Source organism: Pygocentrus nattereri, chromosome 4 (genome assembly GCF_015220715.1).
Source record: "Pygocentrus nattereri isolate fPygNat1 chromosome 4, fPygNat1.pri, whole genome shotgun sequence".
Lineage (NCBI taxonomy): Eukaryota > Metazoa > Chordata > Actinopteri > Characiformes > Serrasalmidae > Pygocentrus > Pygocentrus nattereri.
The window spans coordinates 39,481,857-39,505,396 of NC_051214.1; the positions used below are offsets into that span (position 1 = coordinate 39,481,857).

The following is a 23,540-nucleotide window of genomic DNA, read 5'->3' on the forward strand; positions in this document are numbered from 1 at the left end:
TGTTCTAACACATCATGCAAACAACCCTTTTTTGGGACCTTTAGTGCAGGTATGTCAAACTGGGGACCTTCTGGGCCAAAGTGCTGCAGAGATTAATGTTTACCCACATTTAACATTCTGTATTCAGTTGATGAAGGCCTTGCTAATTAGCTCATGAGCTGAATCAGGTGTGTTTAACGAGGCACTGTGCTGAAGTCTGCACTGTATTGACCCATGAGGACTGGAGACTGACACGTGCTTTAGTGAAAGAATGTGGGAGAGCTGGGCTTCTTTAAAACTGCTGTGGTCCAGTGTCTGGTATACAAAATACTATGGAAATAAAACTGAACTGAACTATTTTAAAACTGTCCTTAACAAATGCATGAAGCCCACTGTACAGAGAATAGCTGGTGCACACTTATCAGCCAGCATGTTTTGCAGACTAAATGTATTATATCCTTAGCAAAGTGGTTATAAATAATAAATTACTTTGCTGAATAAAGGCAAAGAGAAACAAGTAGAATAACATTCATAGAAATCAATTTTTGCATGAGAAATGTAGTATTTTAAATAAATGGGCCTGAACTGAACCTTAGAATTAAAAAGTACAAATAAAAAATGTCAATAGGCTTTTCCTGGTAAAATTAGGGATATATGAACAAATGATTAAATATAAACTACATGTACTACATGCACAGCATAATGGAAGCTTGGAACATCACTTGACATCGCCAGAGTGGTACTTTTTCCATTAGTGCACTCATAAACCACAAAACTAAGCTGTGTAGAGAACATCCCGTACTCACAATGAGGAGAGAGAGAGGAGGCAAAATGTTCAATTTCTCCTTCTGTCCTCACGTAACACTCCGCTGTATCTCTATTGATCTCAGCAGAGGCAGCAATATTGAAGCATTTTAGGCTATTGAGGAGCCCCAGGGAGAGCCAGGCAGTCTAGAGTACATATCATATCCACTCACCTCACAGTTTCATAAGTGGCATAGGCCTGCATAAGACAGCTCCCCTAGAAGCTATTAGATTGAGGCTAGGAGATAGGGGAGATAGTGGAGAGTGGAGACAGAAGGGTGGCTACAGACAGGCACCGTTTTATCTCTGCTGCAGTTGCTCCGAGGCTCCATGATCTCAGTGTTATCTCTATAGCTCACTTCAGGGCCTTCCTGTCCCAGGCAGGCCCCATTCACAGAGATCCGCTGATCCCTTCTGACCCGCTAATGATCCTCTGTCACAGGCAGTAGCAAGGACAGTTGCCTGGTGAACACCGGAAGAACTGTGTTTCCTATATCTGAAATCATTTAGCACAGCGCTGCTTTGGTGACATGCAGGTGCTTAAATTTGGTCACAGTACACCAGAGTAGAATTCAATTCAAAGGTTCTAGTCAAAAAACTGCTTACACAGCACATCCAAAACTTTACAGACACCACCTCATCCTGTGTTTCTTCTAAAAACAAGGGTGTTAATAGTGAGTTTCTCCTCCCTTTTGCTTCAGTAACAGACTCTACTCTTTTAGGAAGGCTTTGCACCAGATGTTGGAGCATTGCTGTGAAGATTTAAATGCTTTCAGCCACATGAGTATTAGTGAGGTCAGATACTGATGTTGATGATTAGTTCTGGATCATAAACTCCAGTCCAACTCATCCCAAAGGGAATTGAAGGAGCTCCATCACTGTTGCACTGCTCCACAGTCCAGTGCTGGAGGGCTTAATACCCCTGTAGTCGGTACACGGCACTGGGCACAGTGAGCTTAAGCTCATGTGTTGCTGCTCTACAGCATCCCATTCTATTAGCAATTCTTTTCTATGAAGACTTCACAAGTTGTGTCAGGAGGGATGTCTGGATAATTTTGGACATATAGAGAGATGCTACATGGAGATTTTGCTAGCGTAGTTGGTGTCCATCTGTGCACTCAGAGGTAAGGATCACTGCTAATCAATACAGTTATTCTGATCATCTTTATATTATGATAAACTATTTCCATCCTAATGGAGTCCCTTCCAGGATGACATAAGGGGCAAGGGGAGTCATAGAATTTGAAGTTTAGGCTTTCACAGTCACCAGATCTCAGTCTAAATTAACACTTACAAGAGGTTTGGGTCCAACAGCACTCTCCACCACTATAATCATCAAAATGCCAGTTGAGGAAATATCTTTTGGAAGAATGGTGTTCCATCTCTCCAGCATAGTTCCAGAGACTACTAGGAACTATGCCAACATGCACTGAAGCATCTTCTGGTAGCTTGTGGTGGCCAAAAACTTTACTAAAACACTTTGTAGACTTATGTTGGCTTTTCCATTAATTTGACTATACATAATTTGCATAAGCGAATACAAGTGTCATCATTAAGTTAACGAATATCTTAATACAGTAGGTCTGTTTCATGCAATCGATTTTTTTAATGTTGGTGATTATTTTGCTGATCTCGGCTTCATTAGGCTTTTCCATTAATTTGACTGTACCTAATTTGCATGAGCAAATACAAGCATCATCATTAAGTTAACGAATATCTTAATACTGTAGGTTTATTTCATGCAAATTGATTTTTTTTAATGTTGGTGACTATTTTGCTGATCTCAGCTTCAGATGCTTCACCCACAGAAGACCCAAGAAAGAAAAGGCCAATTTAGCTCCTGTTGAGAGGATAAAGTGGTCCACGAGGGTTAGACACAGATCACATGCTCAGTGGCATACTGCATGGGGAGTAGTTTTGGTTGTACTGGGAGGCATGAAGTGACCAGGTGTAAATGGGGTCAAAGTAGGAAGAAGAAAACACAAGCACAAGCAGAGATGCAGTCGGAGAGGAAGAGATGAGCTTGGGCCTCACCGCAGGTTCTCCGAGCTGAACTCAGACTCAAGAAACTTAAGAAACTGGTCACGGCCCACTGGGTCCTTCAGAGCCTCATCCAGTGAAAAACCCCATTTCCTCACCCTCTGCTGGCTGGGGTCTTTACTGAGAGATGAACAAAGAGAATAAGAGAGAGTGAAAGAGTGGGTGAGTATGTCCTGTGACAGTATGTACTGTGACAGTAACAGAAATGCCAACACATAAATGGTATAACTATAAACGTCCACAACAGAGTATACTTTTAATCTGCAATTGGCTAGGGCCCGCTGGCAGGGCCAAAGTTTTATTACACTTCTATAACCTAAGAATAGCTCAACAAGTTTGCTTTGGAGTCCCTGTAGTTACCAAATTTCTTTACTACATAATATGACAGTGTGTGAATATGTAGATAGATGTACAGTACAGTGGGAATATGAAAAATTCATTTATCTGAGCAGTCAGCTTTCATTTGTTCAGGAAGCACCAACATTATTTTATTAAAACAAATTAAAAATTAAGAAACTAGTGATTTTGTGTGCATGAATGTGCTTAATTTGCTACATTTGGCTACATTTGAAATATGATTAAATTGCTCTGGATAAGAGTGTCTGCCAAATATATAAATACACTGTAATACAATGTAAGATTTGCTTGACAAAACCCAGTATTTGTAGTTTCCATCCACTTTTTATCAATTACAATATTTATATAATCACCTACAGGGAAATTCCACAGATTTTCATCTTTACAATGCAGACAAAATCACAGCAAATAGTGTGATGTTGTAGAGAAACTTGCAAACTTAAATTCATTCTCAGTGGTGGTTATAGGAACCAAACATCAGGGTTTAGTGCCTCTTAAAGCTTCCTCATATTAAAATATTACACAACATAGTTACAAATATGATGCCTGGTGCTGAGACATTGTGTTAGAATGGTTGTGAAAGTTTTGGCCTAAAGCATATTTTAAAAATCCATTTGTGGCAGGGAGGTACATGCAGAGCGTTGGCAAAATAGTCCCAAAGGAAAATGTATGTTTATCACTGTTTTACCATCATCAACATTACATATAAAAACTATTTACATGATACTATACTATTGGCTTTATTTGTGTTGTGAACATCACAACCACTGGTTTCACATTCAGAGGGAAAAGCCCTGGAAGTAGAGATGTGAGGATAATATGGGAAGAAAAACATGTTGGAAAGAGAGGGACTCAAACCTGGCCTCCAGCTCCCAGAAAGTGCAGTCGTCACTGATCCAGGGGTTGGATGGCTCAGGGGGGCACACAAACGGGTCATACTCCAGATACTGCTCTGTGTAGCTCATCAGCCTAAAGACAAACTCCACATCATCACCAAATCCAAAACCCTTAACCTTTAACCATGTATGTTAATCTTTATGTATGTTTTTTCCAAACATTCATAAATACCTCTTGTCAAAACACTTATCTATCTAATACAACTTGATCTACAAACTGCCATGGAAGTGTAAAACAGTGAAAACATTGTTTTAACAAAAAAAAAGGAATATATTTTGCTCTATTCAGAAACATTTGAAGGTGATAAGAGCTACTTGTAGGGTTATAAGCCAGGGCCTGACCAGTCTAAAGACTTTGTGGCCAACACTGTTTTTGAATCTGAAGATGATGTAATAGCAGTGATGCCACTACTAAAAAGGCTGCTAATTTTGGGCATTATTTTTGCTGACACAAAGAAAACTGCATGTCAGTACTTTTGGTCAACTGATATATGAGTAAAGCCCACTATAAACATGCACAGTGAACATGGTGGTCTTTTTTTTTTAGGGGTTAAAAAAAGTTTTAATTTCTGTTCTAAGAACGCATTTAAAAGTAAATACGAACCACATCAGAGTTCGGCTTTTACACCAGTGAAACCAAATTAAAAAATGAAAAAAAGCCTCTATACATCCAGCCCTGCTGGAGGAAACTGCTGAGTAAGAGCCTGCTGTATTGTGTTGGTACAGTGGTTCAAGATGGTGCTGCTGATGAACAAAAGAGAAATGCAGATTCAAGAATCTCTCTTCCCTCCAATTCTAACTACAACCAAAAAGTGATGAGGCAACAGAACGTCTTTGGGATGCTTAGAGAAAACAGCAAAGTCCATTGTCTAAAATTCAATTTCCTCAACTCAACTATATATAAACCTGCATTCATACAGTACTTCTACAGTTCAATATGGTCTGAACAATATAGACACCTTGCAACAGCACAGGAGAGAGAGAGAGAAAGAGAGAGAGAGAGAGAGAGAGAGAGAGAGAGACTACGCAGGGACACTAAGCTATGAGGACTGTATGCTGTTTGTGAAGAGAAGTTAAATGTTGAAAGTCTTCATCTGGAGTTCCTCTCACAGCTGCGGCTGTGTGTATTGATTAGCTGTAGAGAGCGAAAGAGCTTTTAAGAGTTTCCTGAGCGAGGGATGAGCTGGGACCACGCACCGCTGGGAGAGGAGAGGATTTTCTGCACACTCCTCTCTTTCTGCAGGAACCACTTTGTTCTCACTGTTCAGGCCTGAAAAGTGTTGAGTAGATCAGAAAGTTCTGGGAAGTAGAAAATTCCACTTACGTTTCTGCTACTTTGGACATTTTCATACAGTGTCTGTCCAGCTGAGTGTTCAGGAATAAAATCTGCAAGGTGGTGAAATGCATTTTAGCTTTTGTCACTTTCCTTTAAGATATCGCCACTGTATTAAGTAAACCTTGTATCTTGAACACAGTAAGTCTATAGAAGACGAAAAAAAAATGTTCTTAACAGCCAGACTTTACTACTGACTGAATACTTTACATTATAAAATGGAACAATTATACAGAGCCCTGCTGGTGACATCCCATATGAATAAAAATAATGCATGGTTGCACTTTATTAACTCATGGGAATGAGATCCTAAAGCGTGGCCATGATTTAGTAAGGCATGAGAATGAGATAATTAAGTTGTGGCCAAAAGTTAGCAAGGCGTGGAAACGAGATCATGCCTTACTACATCATTGCCGTTCATTAGCATCTCATTCCCATACCTTACTAAGTCATTTGTTTATTTTTTAAAAATGCAGTGTTTCATTGTGTGTAACTGCTTGGCTGACACTTATTTGTAAATACGCTGTTTACATATAATGAAATGTTTTCTTACAACAGAGTGCATGAAATTTCATATGCATTCATATTGTAAAGAAGAAATACAACGCACACACATGCACGCACGCACGCACACATGCATACACACACGCATACACATGTACACAGACACACACAAACATACATACACACGTATATACACACACACAAACACACACACACACTCACCTCTTTCTCTACGTCCTCTTTGGTGTCCTTCCTGCTGGGCTGCGGGTGTGTGTGTACAGGACTCTGTGTCTGTGTGTCTTCAGCCACTCCATACACTGACTACACACACACACACACAGAAAGAGAAATAAATCACTATCACACTTTCCTCTCTCTTTCTCTCTCTCTCTCTCTCTCTCTCTCTCTCTCACACACACACACACCTCTGTGACCCAGTAACACACTGAACACTGCTTTTCTGTTTGTGTGTGTTAGTTTCAGAGTCATGCACTTTCCAGAGGAAAAAAGTAGAAACACTCTTGGTGAAATGTAACTGGAGTCGAAATACAAATGTATGCATGCAAATGTACTTGCGTATCAAAAATAAAAGTACTTTGAGTTACTGATGAGTGTGTTGATAAATAAATTCTTTTAGAAACTCTGTGTGACTGAGATATGAACAGCTATGGCTGCGGGCAAACCTTTGGGCACCTCTGGCCAAAATACACATTTTGTTGCTTTTTGAAATTAAACAATAGTAAATGAAAAAAAAAAAACATTTTTGCAGCATGTGCAAATGTTTGGACACCCTACTACATCAGTACTTAATCACACCCCTTTGGCAGATATCACTGGTAGCAAACATTTTTTGTAGCTAGCTAGGAGTCTGCTCCTCCTTTAGGAATTGAGCATTTAGTCACCCACTACTCTAAACCCACTAAGCATGAACAGCATGCTTCAAATCTACTCAACGGTTTCCCATGAAGGAGTTCATGGTGAATTTTAAGATATGTTTTGAATCGTTGTCCTGTTGTAAAAGCCAGCTTTTCAGTTTCAGATTCTTCACTGGCTGTGTCACATTTGCTTTTACAATTTGTTGATATTTAATGGAATCCATTCTTCCATCTACCTGTACAATGTTTTTCATGAACCCTCTGGCTTTGACTATTTGTGATGAGGCTGCAGATAATCTTTCAATTTAATGACTCTGATTAATCTTTTTTCCATCACCAATATCTTTTTATGGACTCTCTCTGCTTTGTAGCCATTAATCAGCTTCATTTTTAGATCTTCAGCCAGCTGCTTTAAGGAGGCAATGTTTGTTGTGTACAACCACAAAGTTTGATGAGTCAGAGAATTTACTACACCCTGCAATTGCCATCAGTTGACTATACCTAATGTTAATTCTTGATCTGCCTAAGCAGTCCTAACCAGAGTCAGTTAAGGCCTTAGCAGTTAAATAAGTTCTGAGATTACATACAAACTTTTGCTCACACCACAATTGTTCAAATTTAAAGTCACAGTTTCCAGTCACACAGATCTCCTTAACAGAGACTGTTAATCAGAATGATGTTATACAAAATCTGTAAGAACCCAAAGTACCTTTACTTTTCATATCTTAACAATAAATTGTGCACCACTAACTAATATCACAGTCAAATATTGACCTAAACTCTTACAAAGACACCCACTTCCCCCACCCCAATCACACAAACACACACACAAATACAGACACATACACTACCTTTTTGACTCTTTGGGGGTTTTTCATGCGTCGACACTTCCTGATGTCCATTTCTGTGGTGTTGACACAGCCTGGCTGTGGGTCACATGATCAGTCATTCATTTCTCACTAATCTACATTACCCATAAAGTGTGCTTATGTATTGTGTCGATATGTCACATATTATATTAACAGACTTGTTTTTTTTTTAAAGATTAACAAATCAGTGTGGAAATTTTGTGTGTGTTTATGTGGTAATCCATATCTACACACACCACTGGTCGGTGGACATCCCAGAAGGCTCTTTCTTGACTGTCGAGAATCTTTCTCTCCGTCTTGTCCTTTTTTCTGTCGATCCTAAATGATCACAGAGGAAAGATATTATGGGATGTAGTAATATAATTTTGTGCAACCACACATACTAAAATGTATGCAAACAGGAAATAAAGAACTAAAAGTGTTTCAGTATGTTGTAGATCTTTTTCTAGGCTTGATGACTGTCAGACTGCTTACTCATATTTTCTAGTTTGATGAAGCAATCAGTTCGCTCCTGCACCACAACTGTGCTTAACAATAACTAAAAATGAGTCATTTGGGATTCAGCCACATCCCTACTCAGCAAATAGTGCACGATTTGGCTGGAGAAGCTGGAATTTCAAACTTACATAGCTAGCACACTGTTGAGGGAGTATGGAGCCGTTTGAGATTTTGACTTGATTTGATGCTACTTCTGACTGAAACGGACATTTGAAGCGTATAAGCCATTCATTAAAGTGATACTCCTAGTGGTCCATGCGAGCAGCATTAGAGTAAAAGATGACTCCATTAACAGCCCAAGGATTTTTTTTTGGAGCAGTAATTCAGAGTTCAGTTGTTGTGATGCAGCCATAGATGTGTCTACCATGTATTTACATTGTTTTCAAATGCGTCAATCAGATTTTGTTTTTTTCATAGTTTAATTGTGGGCCGATGCTGATATGCAACATTTTTAATGTACGTATCTGCAATGTAATGTGCCTTCAAAGGTAAAACAGTAGTCTTAAGGTCCAATTATTCACCTTAAATAAGTTTTAAAGGTTCAGTACATTCACTTGCCAGGATAAAGGGGACTAGTTTTACCTATTAATGAGCCAAAATTGTAAAACAGAAAAATGCAACAAAAAGTCTGGAGTCAAGGCAGGGGGTCAGACCCAATTTTTCAGAGAGTGTACACATGCAGGAAAATGAGTAAAATGCAGATGCTTTGGTGCTGTAGCTCAGCATCACCTAAACACTGTGCTCTTCTGAAGTAGAATAAATCCATTTTCAAATACTGGTTTAAATTACTGGTCGAGCCAAAATATCTCCCTGATGCAAATCATTTTTTAAGTCTGCCAGTACTGATATGATTCCTGATATGATATCATGATATATGAGTACTGATATGATATCATTGCACATATTAGTTTCTTTCTTTACTTTAATGATCGAAAGGACCTATTTTCCCTGCTTGTCACAGACCATCCATTGAGGTCAGACTTTCAACACCTTTTCAACACAGTTCTTCTCAGTGACATTTAAATTTGGTTACATCTGAACTTCCTCGCCTTCCCCTGATGATCTATGTGGCATCCTACTTTGTTGGAATATCCATTCATTTCTTTGTGTTTTTCCTCCTTTAAAGGAGCATTGCAGTGTTTTTCCACCTAATCTGTATCAGCTGTGTCTGTACCATATGCTTAATTACCACAGACAATTATTTTGACACCTTTCCCAGCACTTGGCAAAAAACAAAACAAAACAGAAAACCAGTGACTCAGAACACATTTATCATTGAGGCTAAAGAAACAGCTTCTATTATAAGTGAGTTTTGAGCCACTTGGTCTCCTTCTCTAAGTACGTTATGCATAGTGATCAATGACATGCTATGGATGCAGCAGACAGAGACTAGGCTGAAAAACATTGCCTTCGAAAACAGTGACTAAACATCAGTGTATGAAATCGATGTGTCTGAGTGACTCTTTCTGACTGCCTGTGTATGAACAGCGCTCACCAACAGTAACACACCCAGAAAGTGTTTGAGTGTACAGATCCCCACTGTAAGAACAGTACGAGTGCACGTCCTCATCAAAGCGTGGACCTGTGAGTGAGTGGAGCTAATTCATTTCCATTCCTGCCACTTCACCCTTATGTAACTGACATTTGTAGCATCATCACACACGCTTTTCCTTCGCTGATTTTGTTCTGCTCTCCTGAATTGGCTTCATTCATCTCTGTCTCTTACTCTCTTCTCTCCGAGTTATGTGCTGTAGCATCTTTTCTCAGGAAATATCCGACAATAAATGATCCTGGGGAAAGATCGATGGCACGACGTAAGTGCCAGATGGCTTCAGACGGCCTGAGACTGCTTGTATTTGCAGTGCTTGACCATCAGATGAGGCTGTTGATCCAAAGTTTGAAAAAAAGACAGAAACCAAATCATATCACAAATAAGCCACTTTATGTGGCAATAAACTCAACAATGAACTCCTACTACCATATTATCATACAGATACAGTATGCTTCAAAAGTTTGCAATCACTGTTGTGAATGATGTACAACTAGTGCCGTGGCTGTAAGATGATTCTAATGTGATGCTAATATTCCATAGGCTTCAAACAATTTGAGCTGTAAGAAGTTTTCAGTGATGAATGAGTCTGTAAATAACTCCAATAACTGAGGAAGCTGTAAAGCATCAAGAATGAAATTACAATAAAATTATAAAAAGAAATAAAGAGAAAAAATTCACTAATTACTAAAGAATGCTATGGAAATATCTGAAACATTTTGCTATAAACAGAACACTGCCATGTCATTTCTTCTTGCTGTTAATAAAGCATGTAAAACTGGAAATAAACCATCTGTTTTTGTGTTTCTGTCTAGTTTATAGCATTTCAATCCATATAATGTAAGTTATTATTGAAGAATAATGAAAAATATGACTCACTAAACTTCACTAAACATTTGAACAGTAGTGAATAAGATGAAAGGTTATTGTTGTGTGTTGTGTCACCACATTTTTGCTGGGTTTCTGTCATGTCTTGGCATCAAAACAAACAGAAAAAGGTCAGAAGTGCAGCCAAGAACCTATTAATAAAGAATGTAAACCTATATGTAATTTATTATGCAACATACTGTGTAAATAAATATGAAATTAAGTATCTGCATTTGGAATAATACAGCAAGATAATAGAAAGTTCTAACTCTCCTGTTGAAAAGTGTAGTGCTGCAGCATTTAGCTACAGTCGCATAGAAGCGCTTAAAGACACCCCACAAAGACAGGAATACAAACCAGTGTCTCTGTGTGACCATGATTGTGTATGTGTGTGTTTGGACTCCAGGTGACGGTCAAGCTTGTTTTCGATGGTAAAGTGAACAGGTATGAGTGATAGGCAGCGCTCGCCCCGTTTCCCTGACGACAGCACTTACTTGACCTGAGCCTCAGCCTGCATGAAGATGAACTCCCACTTCCTTGCAAACGCTCTCTGCAACCTCGCCAGGTTCTCCTGAGAAAGAACCACAAGGCAAGTTTAATTACATAACACATCTTCACACAAAAGCAAGTTCAAAGTGCTTTATGAAAAAAATACAAATGAAAACTTCATTACAGCTATGCACAAAAAAAGAAAGAACGAAAGAAAGAAAGAAAATGAAACAAATCTAATGAAGAAAGAAGGACAGAAAGAAAGAAGTTAAGAAGTAAATCTTAAGTAAATCTAATGAAGACAGAAATAATGAAAGAAAGAAGGAAAGAAAAAAGAAAATGAAATTAATCTAATGAAGAAAGACAGAAAAAAAAGAAAGAAAGAAAGAAAGAAAGAAAGAAAGAAAGAAAGAAAGAAAATAAAGATGGAAGGAGGGAAGAGAATAAGAAAAGCACATAAAGGAAGGAAGAAAGAAAGAAAAAAGATGGAAGGAGGGAAGAGAAGAAGAAAAACAGCTAAAGGAAGGAAGAAAGAAAGAAAAAAGGAGGGAAGAGAGGAAGAAAACAAAGGAACAAAGAAAGAGAAAGAAAGAAAATTAAGATGGAAGGACAGAAGAGAGGAAGAAAAGGAAGGAACAAAGAAAGAAAGAAAGAAAGAAAGAAAGAAGGTGGGAAGAGAGGAAGAAAAGGAAGGAAAAAAGAAAGAAAGAAAGAATGGAATAAAGAAAATAAAAATGGAAGGAGTGAAGAGAGGAAGAAAAGAAAGAAGGAATGAAGAAAAAAAGAAAGAATAAGTGGAAGCAATAATTTTTACTTATTACTTATTACTATCTTATTACTATCTTATTACTACCTTATTATCGAATTTATTAGCGAAATGATTTAATTTGTTTCCCAAATGAATCAGTTCATTTAAAACTTTATTGAACAGGATTTGAAACAGATTTTTTCAGATGAATATGATCTTGTCTTTTTGCTCATGTCTGAGTTTCACTGCTCTGTATAACAGTCAGTCATGTTCAAAGCTTGTCTATGTCAGGAAGAGTCTCTCCATCAGTACAATCAGTATACAGCGCTGTGGCTGCTGCTACTGGCTGTAATAGCGGGGCGTATTTTCTCTCCCTCTCTGGGGGATTGGGGTGATTTAGCTTCCGTTTTGCCTCAGAGTGTGTTCTCTCACCGCTTCATAGTCTGCTAGCTCCAGTCGCGTCTTGTTCTGCATGGTCCGCTTGCACAGATAGATGGCTGCGAGGGGTGATAGAGGAACAGAGGGAAAGTGAGAAAGGAACAGAGAAGCCCTGAGAGGCCAAATCTTATCTACCGGCTCAAATAAATCCGTTACACACACACATTCACGCGCGAGGAGTAGACCTCAGATTGGATTTAGTATCTTCCTGATTAGCCATAGCCTCGGTCAGAGTGATTTACAGTGAGCGGTGACTCGGAGGTGAGAGAGAACAGCTGCCCAGAGGAGCCAAACTTACAGAACGTCCACTGGCCTGGAGGTCAGAGCAACAAATCAGGCTTACTGTAGCCACATGGCTGTCCAGGAGCACAGAGGCAGCATGGAAACAGCAGCCTACACTGAGCTGTTTTATAACACTGAAAGAGCCAGTGGACCTTTTTATAGAACTACAGTGATACTCTATATCAGCTGAACAGATAATTAACTAATAACTGAGTAATTAATTAATTGCATTGCACCCTGTGACTTTATCAACCTCATTTTCTTACAGATAAGTGACAAAAAATTTGTATTATATTATATTTTTATACAATATGATGGTAGTTTGTAGGTTAAGGTTATATAAGTGACTCATTACTAACTAGAGGCTACGCAATATATCACGATACTACTTAAACCTTGATACTAAAACTATTTTTAACAGGGTGTCAGCAGACAAGTTCTTTTATTTTGACTTTTTAATGCCAGTTCAAATGTAAAATGAAAATTTGCACTGATGATATACCAAATACAAAAACACTAATAACACCATAGCAATGCATATCTGTCTTTGATAGCTCAACAGCAGCTAACTTTAGTTTAATGCACACTCCTGCATCACAGAAGCAACATCCAGTTATTCAGTGTGGGAGGTATGATTTTTTCTTAAATCCAAGATCACTTGAATAAAAAATTAAGTCAATTCAATATTAATTAAACCCCTTAAAGTCCCAGGCTTATTGCATAATAAGCTTTATTATTTAACTAAACTGACTGAGCCATTTGTATGTTATATAAGTGTGTAATAAAAGTGTAGGCCAGCTTTTGGACCCAGGCCATTTAAGGGGTTAAGGGCTTTCAGTGTCAAATGTAGAGTACTGAGCAAAAATCAGAGACATCTATTCAAGTACATGTAAAAGCAGAAAACAGTTTACCTTCATTACAGCTTCCATTCTTTTCATAAGACACTTCATTTTGTCAAAGAAATATGAAGGTAAATCTTTCTACACCACCAAAGAAAGTTCACATTCAGTAATGTTGTGGTCTGGGCTCAGGGGTGGTCAGTTCATTGTTATGAGAACAGCAGCCGTTTCTTTGTTCCATTTTGCACATTTTCTTTTTCCTTTTCTCAATAAGGGCTTCGTGACAGCTACACATCCTCTCAGACTCAGTGAGTTGTCTTCACACAGTGGACGGATGGACAGAAACACCTGTGGATTTTTTCAGATCTGAAGCAAAAGTGAAGCTTTACAGTGCTGTTTATCTGATGGGGAGAGCGCTGCTGCTCTACCAGGTCAAGAGTCCCATTTTCTTTGGATCTTAATCATTTTTAAACTTTTAAAAAAAAATTTAAATTTTAAACACTTTTGTAATCTTTGTTTGTTTTCTCACTTATTTTACTTGGACATTTTTCTTCTTTTTGCAAGTGGTTATGTTATTATGTTATGTCTAATCACCTCAGAAATAGCTTCAGAAAAACGAATAACTTGTACTTTGCTGGAAATTAAATAACTTAAATGCAGTCTGAGTGTTGGACTTTTCAAGTATATTTTGCAATATACTGCTTTCTATTAGTTTTGAACAAACCAGAAAGAACACAAAAGATTTCTCAAAGGCAACACACAATAGATTTTGCTATCTAATTAATCAATGGGCTATGGGCTTAATACACATTCCAAATAGTAATATTTACCTTAACCTGAAGTATAAAAAAGTTGGTGCAACAGGAATGTATTAAAGGGTTAATTCTGTCTGGCTTTGGCACAGATCAGATGCTAGCAAAACATTTACTTCAGGATACTATAGATACTATAGATATATCATACATGACACCATAAATAAATCTGGGATGAAAGCCAGCAGGTTCTCTCACCATAGTCTGTATTCTCTGGCTCCCAGCAATTAGACGGCCAAAAGTATGGAGCCTGAGAAGAGAAAGAGAGAGAGATAGAGAGAGAGAGAGAGAGATGCTGATTACTTGTCTCCTTAAATAGACACGCAAATTCATCCTCACGCCTGAAGTGACAGCAGCACCGCTGAGCTTCATCATTTCTCTCATCTGCAGGTGCATATATAGAGGAACTAATTCCCCATTAAAGGCTGAGCTATTATTCCTAATGGACTGATTTATGTTAACATTAAAGTTAATGACAATTCCAGACCTTCGTCTTGTATGGTGCATGTAAAAGTCCTTTAAGTATATGTATATGGTACATTTTCTTGACGCATTACTGCCCAAGTAAATTAAGAACATTTGGAAGTAAATGGTTCAGAATAGCATCTCGCAGGTACAGCAGCAAATTTCTGAAGTCTGTTACACATAAAGTTTGGGCTCCCTGGTCAAATGACATGCATTGTTAATTTTTTCAGTGAAATTAAGGTTAACACATCTACAGAGGATACACATCTAGCTACGGCTAACTTGCTGAATTTAACATATTGAAGGAAACATAACATGTGCCATAACTTTCAGAGAGGCCACATTTTATGTTGTAGGATATGTTTTTCCCAAAATTGATAAATTCAGTAAGTAAATTGAAATTGTGCACTAAAAATCCTATAATTGAGAACAACTGCAGAACAATGCAAAACATTTGTTCCCTACAGAAGATAATCAATCAACAAACCCAACAAAACCTATAATTTGACCGCCCATGCTCAAACTTTTGCATACAACTGTATGCACAGAAATTTTCATCTTTAGACTCTTCTGATAGCAATAAATCTTTAAAGGGCCCATATCATGGAGCTCTGCCCATTCACACTGAAGTTATAAGGAGTGATTCAGCCTGGACTGCTTCTTGAATGAGGGACAACAGAGAGCCAATCACAACAGAGCTCCAATGCATATATCAGCCTTAAAGAGATTCTAAGAGATAAAGATAAAAACACAGAAAGGCCTGAAGTGCACCTCAGGAAAAAGTAAAATACAGGCGAAATGTAGACGACAGATGATTTAAGATCAAGCAGGTCAGCTGTATCAGTGCTGACATTCAGAACTGTCTGGCCAAGTCTGTCTCAAAATGTCTGTTGAAACCAAGCCTTGTTTTTCAAAGCATCTTGTTCAGGCCTACATGAATTTCATGGTGTACATTATAGCCAATTCCTGTGAGGCATCTCAAACGCTTTCTACTGCACTATGAGTCAATGCACATGGGGTTTTGATTCGTGTTCACAAAATGATAGCAATTACAAGCTATTAGAGCTTCAAAAGGTGTGATTTTGTCCGACCACTCATTGGTACTTTTATACAGATTTCTATGAATTCAGGGGAGGACAACCCCTTTCATCAGCTTTAACCCCTTAGACTGCTGGCTTTTAATGACTATTTTAAATGACTTGGTAAGTGATATGAAACTAATACATGGGTCATGTAGTGCAGAACTGAAACGTGGGCTCAGATACGGGTTCTTGCAGTTTGAAATCAACATAGATGGAAAATCGCATTTGCATGAAATGCAATTTTCTTCCATGCTTTGACGTATTTCCAAAGTGAAATGTACTATTTGAGAGGGCCTCAGAGCTAGCTTTTCTCTCAGTGATAGGTGGGGGATGGGGGAAGTGGAGGTGAGAGATGATATTATTGGTCAATATTATTTTTCCAAACTGCTCATGCCTGGCGATGTAATCAAAACCCAAAAGAAGCTGGTAAAAAGTAATCATATTTTGGACAAACATGACATCTTTTAAGTTATATATGATAATATGAGCAGGGACATGAATTAGCAACATAAGACATTGAAATTGAAGGTTTGAAATTCAGGTTGACTTAAATCAAGGGTTAAAAATTAATCACTACACTCGTTTTCCAATATCAGAGACTGTACCTTCAAAACCTTCTGATTCTGTCTGATCTCCCTTCTCCAGAACCAAAAACCTCCCAATAGATTTCCAGCCTCATCATTCGCTCCTCCACAGAGGCCGACTAGGGTCAAGCCTGAACCGCTGCTGCTTATAACTCCTCCACCAGACTCACAGATCACGGGGGGTACGGAGGTAATTATTCCACATGAGCATCATTACCTTTGTGCAATGTGATGAAAATACCATTTACACTTGCCAATTAACCAGAGTATGGAGGAAATGGGGAGGAATTTGTTTAGCACTCCTGATTCTGCACAGTGATAGTGCATCAGTGGAATCTATTCATGTTCTAGTTGTCTAGAGAAATGATGTCTATTCTAACAGCAGCAAAAAAGAAACATTCATTTGGTTGATTTAGTGGTCAGTGGACCAACAAGTGAACCATTCTTTTGCAAAAAGGTCATAATAAATACTGATAAAAGTCTGATTTCAGTTATTCAGTGTACTGGACACAGCATCTACATAAGCTAAAGGGGTTCTATACCAGTTAAAGGTAATGTCCAAGCCAAGAACCATTTAAGAACCTTTATTTTTTAAGAGTGAAAGACCCTTCAGGTGTACGTCAGTTATGGAAGAGAAATGACCTTTTTTTGCTCATTTATGACATTACCATATTTAGCACTCTGTACATCATGAAATGACTACGCACACAATAGGGGAAACAATACAGCCAGAGCACTTTTTCTTGAAGCCCTGTGCTATTTTAAACATGATGAAAGACTCCTGAATCTCTTCTGAATGCCACAGCACAGAGGGAGATAAAGAGAGTTTGCCCCGAGTCATCTCATCTGTAATCATGGAGAAATTATTGATTCAAGCCTCTGAAAAACCTCAAGCAGAAATTAAGTAGCTATATTTGGTGAAATTGCTCAGTTGGGAGACGTATAATCTGTTACCTGAATATAAACTCAGACTTACAGGTAAACAAAGAGGAGGATGTTGAATTCAGTTCCTTATTGCCATATCGCTGCTCAGCACCACTGCAAATGCTTCTCATCTTGTCTTTTTAAATTACATGAATAGGATATGAATCAGTGGAAGACCTGGATATGACTAAACAAAATGTTCATAAACTACTTTCCTCCTTATCCTTTCTTAAGTCAACATGAAATGAACATGGACCATTTTTAACTTTAACTTTTAACTTACTTAATGTGTTTACATTATATGTAAATTATATGTTATACTTTTACAGCAGCTGACGGTTTTCTGATGTCATTAAATCAGTTGTGCTGTTAATTTGACCTTAGCCTGGCCGTCTCTGTGGAGAGATGTGAATTGTTTCACAGTCGAGGGTCATCACTCCTCCCCTTATGCCCATTATAGCTCACTAGCAGCTCAACACACAATCACATTTCATACACCGAGAGTCAACAGTGTCTTAGTTCTATGTGATAACAGAATTACTAGTAACAATGAAAATGTTATGACTTTCACCGGTTTCTAAAATGTCTTTTTCATTCATTTTTCATTAAATCTCTGTGCACCAGTGGGGAGAGAAAAATAATATCATTTAATAATTCCATGCTTCCCACCACCCTGATCTATTATCAGCCAGCTAAGTGACCCTCTCTGAGACTGTGTTTTACTAAGAAGTATGTCACAGTGTGGAAGGAAAATGTGTTATGATTTCTGATTTATATTGACTTCAAAATTCAGAACTAGGCTCCTGAGTGGCGTGGATCCCTCTTTAGGCAAGTTGGATGGCCATTCCTTTCCACCAGCCACTCAGTAGCCACGTTTACATGCAACCTGATAATCCGATAATAATACGACTAATAGATCTATTGGGATAGAATACGTCAATGTATACACCTCAATCAGACTAGACTAGCCCAATCGAGGCCATTCAGAATACAATCTATCCAATTGAACGAGGTGGATAATCCTGTAAATAATCTGTTAAATAAAACAAAAATAACCATGTGGACGCTTGTATCCGATTACATTCCCAATCTGAAAGTTTAAGTATGTCCTGTGTATGTGCATTCATGTCATAGCTAAAGTTTAGAGCATTCAAAATGGCAGGAACAGAAACTGAGAAGACAAAGTTTATGCATTCAACTTTAAGAGACGGTGGTGAGATTGACGTCCAGCTAATATGTATATAACATAAAGTCTTCTTCTAACCCTAAACTCAGGTAACACACCATTGTTCACCTCACTCTGACTAGACTCACATGATGTTTGTTGTCATGGAAACATCTACATTAAGTACTCTACACATGCGCGTAGCTTTGGATTGGATTACTTGTAGCGTGCATGTAAATGAGGACTTTCCATTAGATTGTTGAGTAGAGTGCATACAAACACCTCAGTCTTAATCTATAATCAGAACGCATTTAATAGGATTGCCAAAAATATTTGCATGTAAACACAGCCAATGTGGGTGCTGCAACAAAATTGTCAGCTAGTCAATCAAAGCACGCTGAGCTGTCCACTGACACTACGTTAATGAAAAAAACGATGCAGTGGTGCTTCATATGTCTCAAAGGAAGCATGTGCTAGCTTTCACTCTCCCAGTTCGGTAGCAATATTTCTCATTGCTATAGAAACAGTTATTATTAATTTGTTTCACCAGAGTAACAATAAAAGGTGACTGAATGATGAAGTGCCTTCCTTTCCATATGTTTGCTTTGCTGTTTGTAATGCTAATTCATGAAATTTTAGTTTGTTATGTCACATTCTTGACATATCCAAATAAATATGACAAGATTTCATTGTGAAATCACATTATTAACCAGGAAGAGTAGCTTAACGGCAGAAAAAGCAGCTTTTTTGGATCTATAGATTAAAAGGTTCAGCATCTTTAATATTGGTTCTGGGCCTCACCTGAAAGCGGTAGAACGTCCCATCATCCTTCAGGGTGAGCACATGGTCAGAGATGGGGAAGATGTAACCCTGAGCAGCAATCAAGCTTCCAGTGTGCAAGGCCTCGGCTGAAACAGCAGCCACACAACATAGTTTTAGACTGGGCATAAAATCAAACACAGCCTCTGTGGTTTGTTTGTGATTAGCCAAACACTGGATGTTAAGGTTCACCTACCTGGATCTTCAATGGAGAGATTCTTCATCAGCCACTGAACAATGTCAGTCCCTGGTGTTTATCAAATAAAGGAAGATATCCATCACTTACATGGTGAAACAATGTAACCTGAGTCATTTGAGCTAATAAATGTCAGAGTAACAACAAGAACACCCAATAACACCACTGAAGATAAATATGATCTGACAGCATGGGTGGGCATGCCTCCTCCTGGAGTGTCAAACTTCAACAGGATTTACTTCTACCTCCAATCTAACACACCACATTAATAGGAGACGCCTAAATGGCACTGACACAAAATCTAACATACCCAGTGGCAGTATATGCCATAGAAATGCCTTTATGTGCGTATGTATGTATGTATGAGATATATGGATGATGATCTCAGAATCATTTCAGAAGCTTTGTACCATGTATTCAGGACATATGTAACACCTTAAAAGCAGACCATTTATTATAGTGCTATTTGAAATGGTAAATATGAGCAAATCTGGCTGTGAAAAATATCAGGTGGATATTGCCCAGAAAAGATAACAAAAATAGAAAACATTTATTAGCACCTCATACATTTAGTATTTTGGACACCTTCCATTTGCCAAGATTAAAGCATTGTGTGCTCATATTAGTGGAAACAATGTTGCTTTGTCAGTTTCATGAGAAACATGTATGAGCATATCAGTTACATGGGAATGAATTATATTACAACACCACAATTATTGTTGGTCGTTTTACTTACTTTTGTTAATAATTGTGTTGATGTAATGTATTTTATTCATGTGGAACTAACAAACACATTTGAATCAAGTAAATTCAAATCAACACTTTTTTGCTAGTGTACCACTGGAAGGATACCACTGGAAGGATCTGAGACCCCTTCTCTTGATAAAACCACCAAAGAAAGTTAATCAAAAGTTCCAAAAGGGTCATGTTGTGCAGAGCAGGCAACCACTTGCTAGTGTTGATTAGACAGCAAGTTGATTTTGGCTTGGTAAGCAATATTAGTTCTTGTTTGACTGATTAAAACAGGATGTGTGCATAGCCAATGAGAGGGTAGCTGATAAGAATACAATAGTCAGGGGTAATTTCATGATTGGGGTGCCATTTTTGTTACACTGACATACATTATGTTTACAAAAGGAATGAGGAAGTTATGAGGTATTTTAAATATACTGTTGCAGAACAAATACAATCCCATCTTCAAAATAGCAACTTTACAGGAGAAGGGAAAAAATATCAAAGAAATGAATGTAATGAAGCATTTTTCCAAGTCATTTCATCATAGAATTCCACCTAAAAACAACAAAATGTAAATTGACTGGGGTGTTCAGACTTTGGCATACAACTGTAACATAAATGATCATTCTATCCCAATTTTTGGTTGATTTGGCAAGGGCAGCTTTGCAAATGAACAAGGAGTCTGTCCACATTGCAAGGGATTGTTGCACTGAGGAATGGAGGAGAAAATAACTTGCTCACCTGTGACCACACTGGGGATCTTAGACATGAAGCTTTTGACCGTTCTGATGGGTACTCCTTCAGTTTCATCCTGGATTCGGGTCACTATATCCTCAATCTGCCAACAGGGGAGAAGAATAGCCTTTATGAGCTCGCAACTCACATTGCAGCTCCTTCTTAGTCATCTCATCAGTACTGTTTTCCTCAACACAGCTCACAGTTGGTAATACCTCAGAGTATGAATCACGAGGTCAGCACTCTGAAATCTGGCTGCATTACCCAACATTATTATTTCCCAAACATATTAATACACCACAAACTTCCTAAACAAAGCATTTTAATAAAAATATTGAGTTATTAAGAAAAACTCTATCTTGACTATGGCGGAGAGCTGAGATGAAACAGGCTGATAGCTAACTGCGCTCTATAAATAATCTCTGCACTGGTGAAAAGTGGCTTGTGCTCGACAGGAGAGACAGGGAGAGTAATCAGATTAGGTAGCACTTTCTGCTGTTGAGAATGCGTGTTGTCATCGCCACTCTTGGGTGCCCGACGCTCTTTTTGCGTGTTTGTGCGTGGGCGGCGAGACCCCAGTCGCTTTGGAGACGCTTAATGCATATCTATATATAAACCCAATCAGAGCGAGCCTCCAACCACCACGAGCCTGGGTGAGGTGCTGGGAAACACAATGGAGCTGGAACAAAATGAGGTCTCTTCATGTTATCTGAGTACAGCAACAGTACACACACACACACACACCATCAGGCATGTTAAACAACACAGTAGAACACTCTTTCTCGCTTGCTCTCTCTCTCTCTCTCTCTCTCTCTCTGTCTACCAAACAAATAAGTGAATGTACACATACTCAGTCATGCATCTGGCCCAAAACAAACACAAATAAATATTGCAGAATCACATGTTTGGTGTACCTACAACTACAAATGCATTTTCATTTTGTCACTTGCAAAATGTGCATGCATCTGATGGAGACTTAGATACTATGCTAATTACAAAGAAAAAAAGCACAGAAAAAAGCAGGCTTCAAGATGAGCGCTACTATTTTTAACTTCTCTATGTCCATTTTTATAGATAACAGATTATATATAACAACACACTAGCAAGTGTATTTCAATTACAGTAACCCCTTATTTGAAAGCTACTCTCATGGGGCCCTCATAACACATGCATAAGCATTAAACAACACATTTATAAAGCAAAATTGCGTAAAATCAAACTCAGCCTCTGTGGTTTGTTTGTGATTAGTCAATTGTGTATTTATTAACAGCTCATGCCATTAATTGCAAGACAACCTATATAGTTTTATGAAAAAAATTACTCTGTATTGACATAACAGGCATTAACATAGGTAAGACTTTATTTGAAGGCTGCCCACATAGGATCTTCATAATGCATGCATTTGCATTGAATAATAGTATATAATAAAAAAAGTATTTATGAACAGCAAATACAAGATGACATAAGTAGATTTAAGAAGTTAATAATTGTATTACATAAGGAGTCTTTAACTAAAGTGACAGACAGATTCTATAACACTGTTATAAAGCAATAAGTATAAGTAAAAATGTATAAGGCAGAGGCCTAGTGTAGTAAAAGACTCTGATGCTCTCGAACTTCAGTGATCACTCTCGTACATATAAATATTCTCATACTTGAGTATTAGAAGAAATATCTGAAATGAAAAATATATGAAATATATTTATGTAATGTATGTTATGTATGAAATATATATGAAAAATATGATTCCAGTAAAAGCAGAACATCTTTCTGTATTTCTATTTGAGTAAAAAGTACAAACTTTCTTGCTTATAAAATGTGCCTGAGCATTGACAGTCAAAGTACTGTGAGTTATTATAGTTGTGTTGTTTTATTTTGATGAACAGTTTCTAAGGAGATCTGTGTGAAAGCAGACTTGAAGAACAGAGTTAGCTGCTCGTGTTTGCATGGTGTTTCATAATAGTGTTATAAATGGAACAAATGCCTGTCACTGTACATTAAAGCCCCTCAAGTCAATACAGTGTAATTTACTTCATAAAATATGTTACTTCACAATAGCCTAAGCTGTTCATAAATGCACAAGTATTGTTTTAAATATTTTATTTACTGCTTATGCATACATTATGAAGTCTCTATAAATATAGTTTTCAAAAAAGTGTTAAATGATTTAATACCAATGTGTGATGATTTAATAGTTTGCACAGTACTAACTGGTGCAGTGCATGCAGTCCCGAATCAATCTGGATTATTTATAGATTTTGAATTTTGAATGCATAGATTGGACCTTGCAGTACATGTAAAGCTAGAATCAGGTTACCTAAATTGTTCTAGAAACAAATATCTTACATTCAATAAATCTGTTATTATATTAAATATGATAAATGAATGTATTTGTTGTCATCCAGGGGGAACTATATAGGCCTGGCTTGGCTGTGTCTCGCTATGGCATGATGAGGTTATAGGTTATTGCTGATAGCAGTGTAGTTATCATATTATCCAACACCTTGTAGTGGTACAGAACAAACAACAGCAAGATTTCTTTAAGAACACGTTTTAACATAAACCCAACAAGAAAAGCAACACAATTTATAAAGCATAATCCTGCTTTCGGAACAAAACCTCGTATCCACAAAACTTAGCAAGGAAAAATGCTCTT

General features: G+C 37.8%; 1 protein-coding gene across 2 annotated transcripts in view; it reads right to left on the minus strand.

The window, feature by feature from the left end:
* The window catches only part of rgs6 (regulator of G protein signaling 6), a 134,435-nt gene that overhangs the window by 10,890 nt on the left and 100,005 nt on the right, over positions 1–23,540 (minus strand). For both annotated transcript variants that reach the window (XM_037538039.1, XM_017692580.2), the window contains 12 exons: positions 20,891–20,987; positions 19,415–19,465; positions 19,201–19,307; positions 14,378–14,429; positions 12,241–12,305; positions 11,066–11,142; positions 7,894–7,975; positions 7,640–7,714; positions 6,136–6,234; positions 5,401–5,462; positions 4,039–4,149; positions 2,818–2,943 (listed from right to left, as the gene is read on the minus strand). In XM_037538039.1, coding sequence (XP_037393936.1) covers positions 2,818–2,943; positions 4,039–4,149; positions 5,401–5,462; positions 6,136–6,234; positions 7,640–7,714; positions 7,894–7,975; positions 11,066–11,142; positions 12,241–12,305; positions 14,378–14,429; positions 19,201–19,307; positions 19,415–19,465; positions 20,891–20,987 — 1,004 coding nt within the window. The remainder of the gene's footprint in view (positions 1–2,817; positions 2,944–4,038; positions 4,150–5,400; positions 5,463–6,135; positions 6,235–7,639; positions 7,715–7,893; positions 7,976–11,065; positions 11,143–12,240; positions 12,306–14,377; positions 14,430–19,200; positions 19,308–19,414; positions 19,466–20,890; positions 20,988–23,540) is intronic.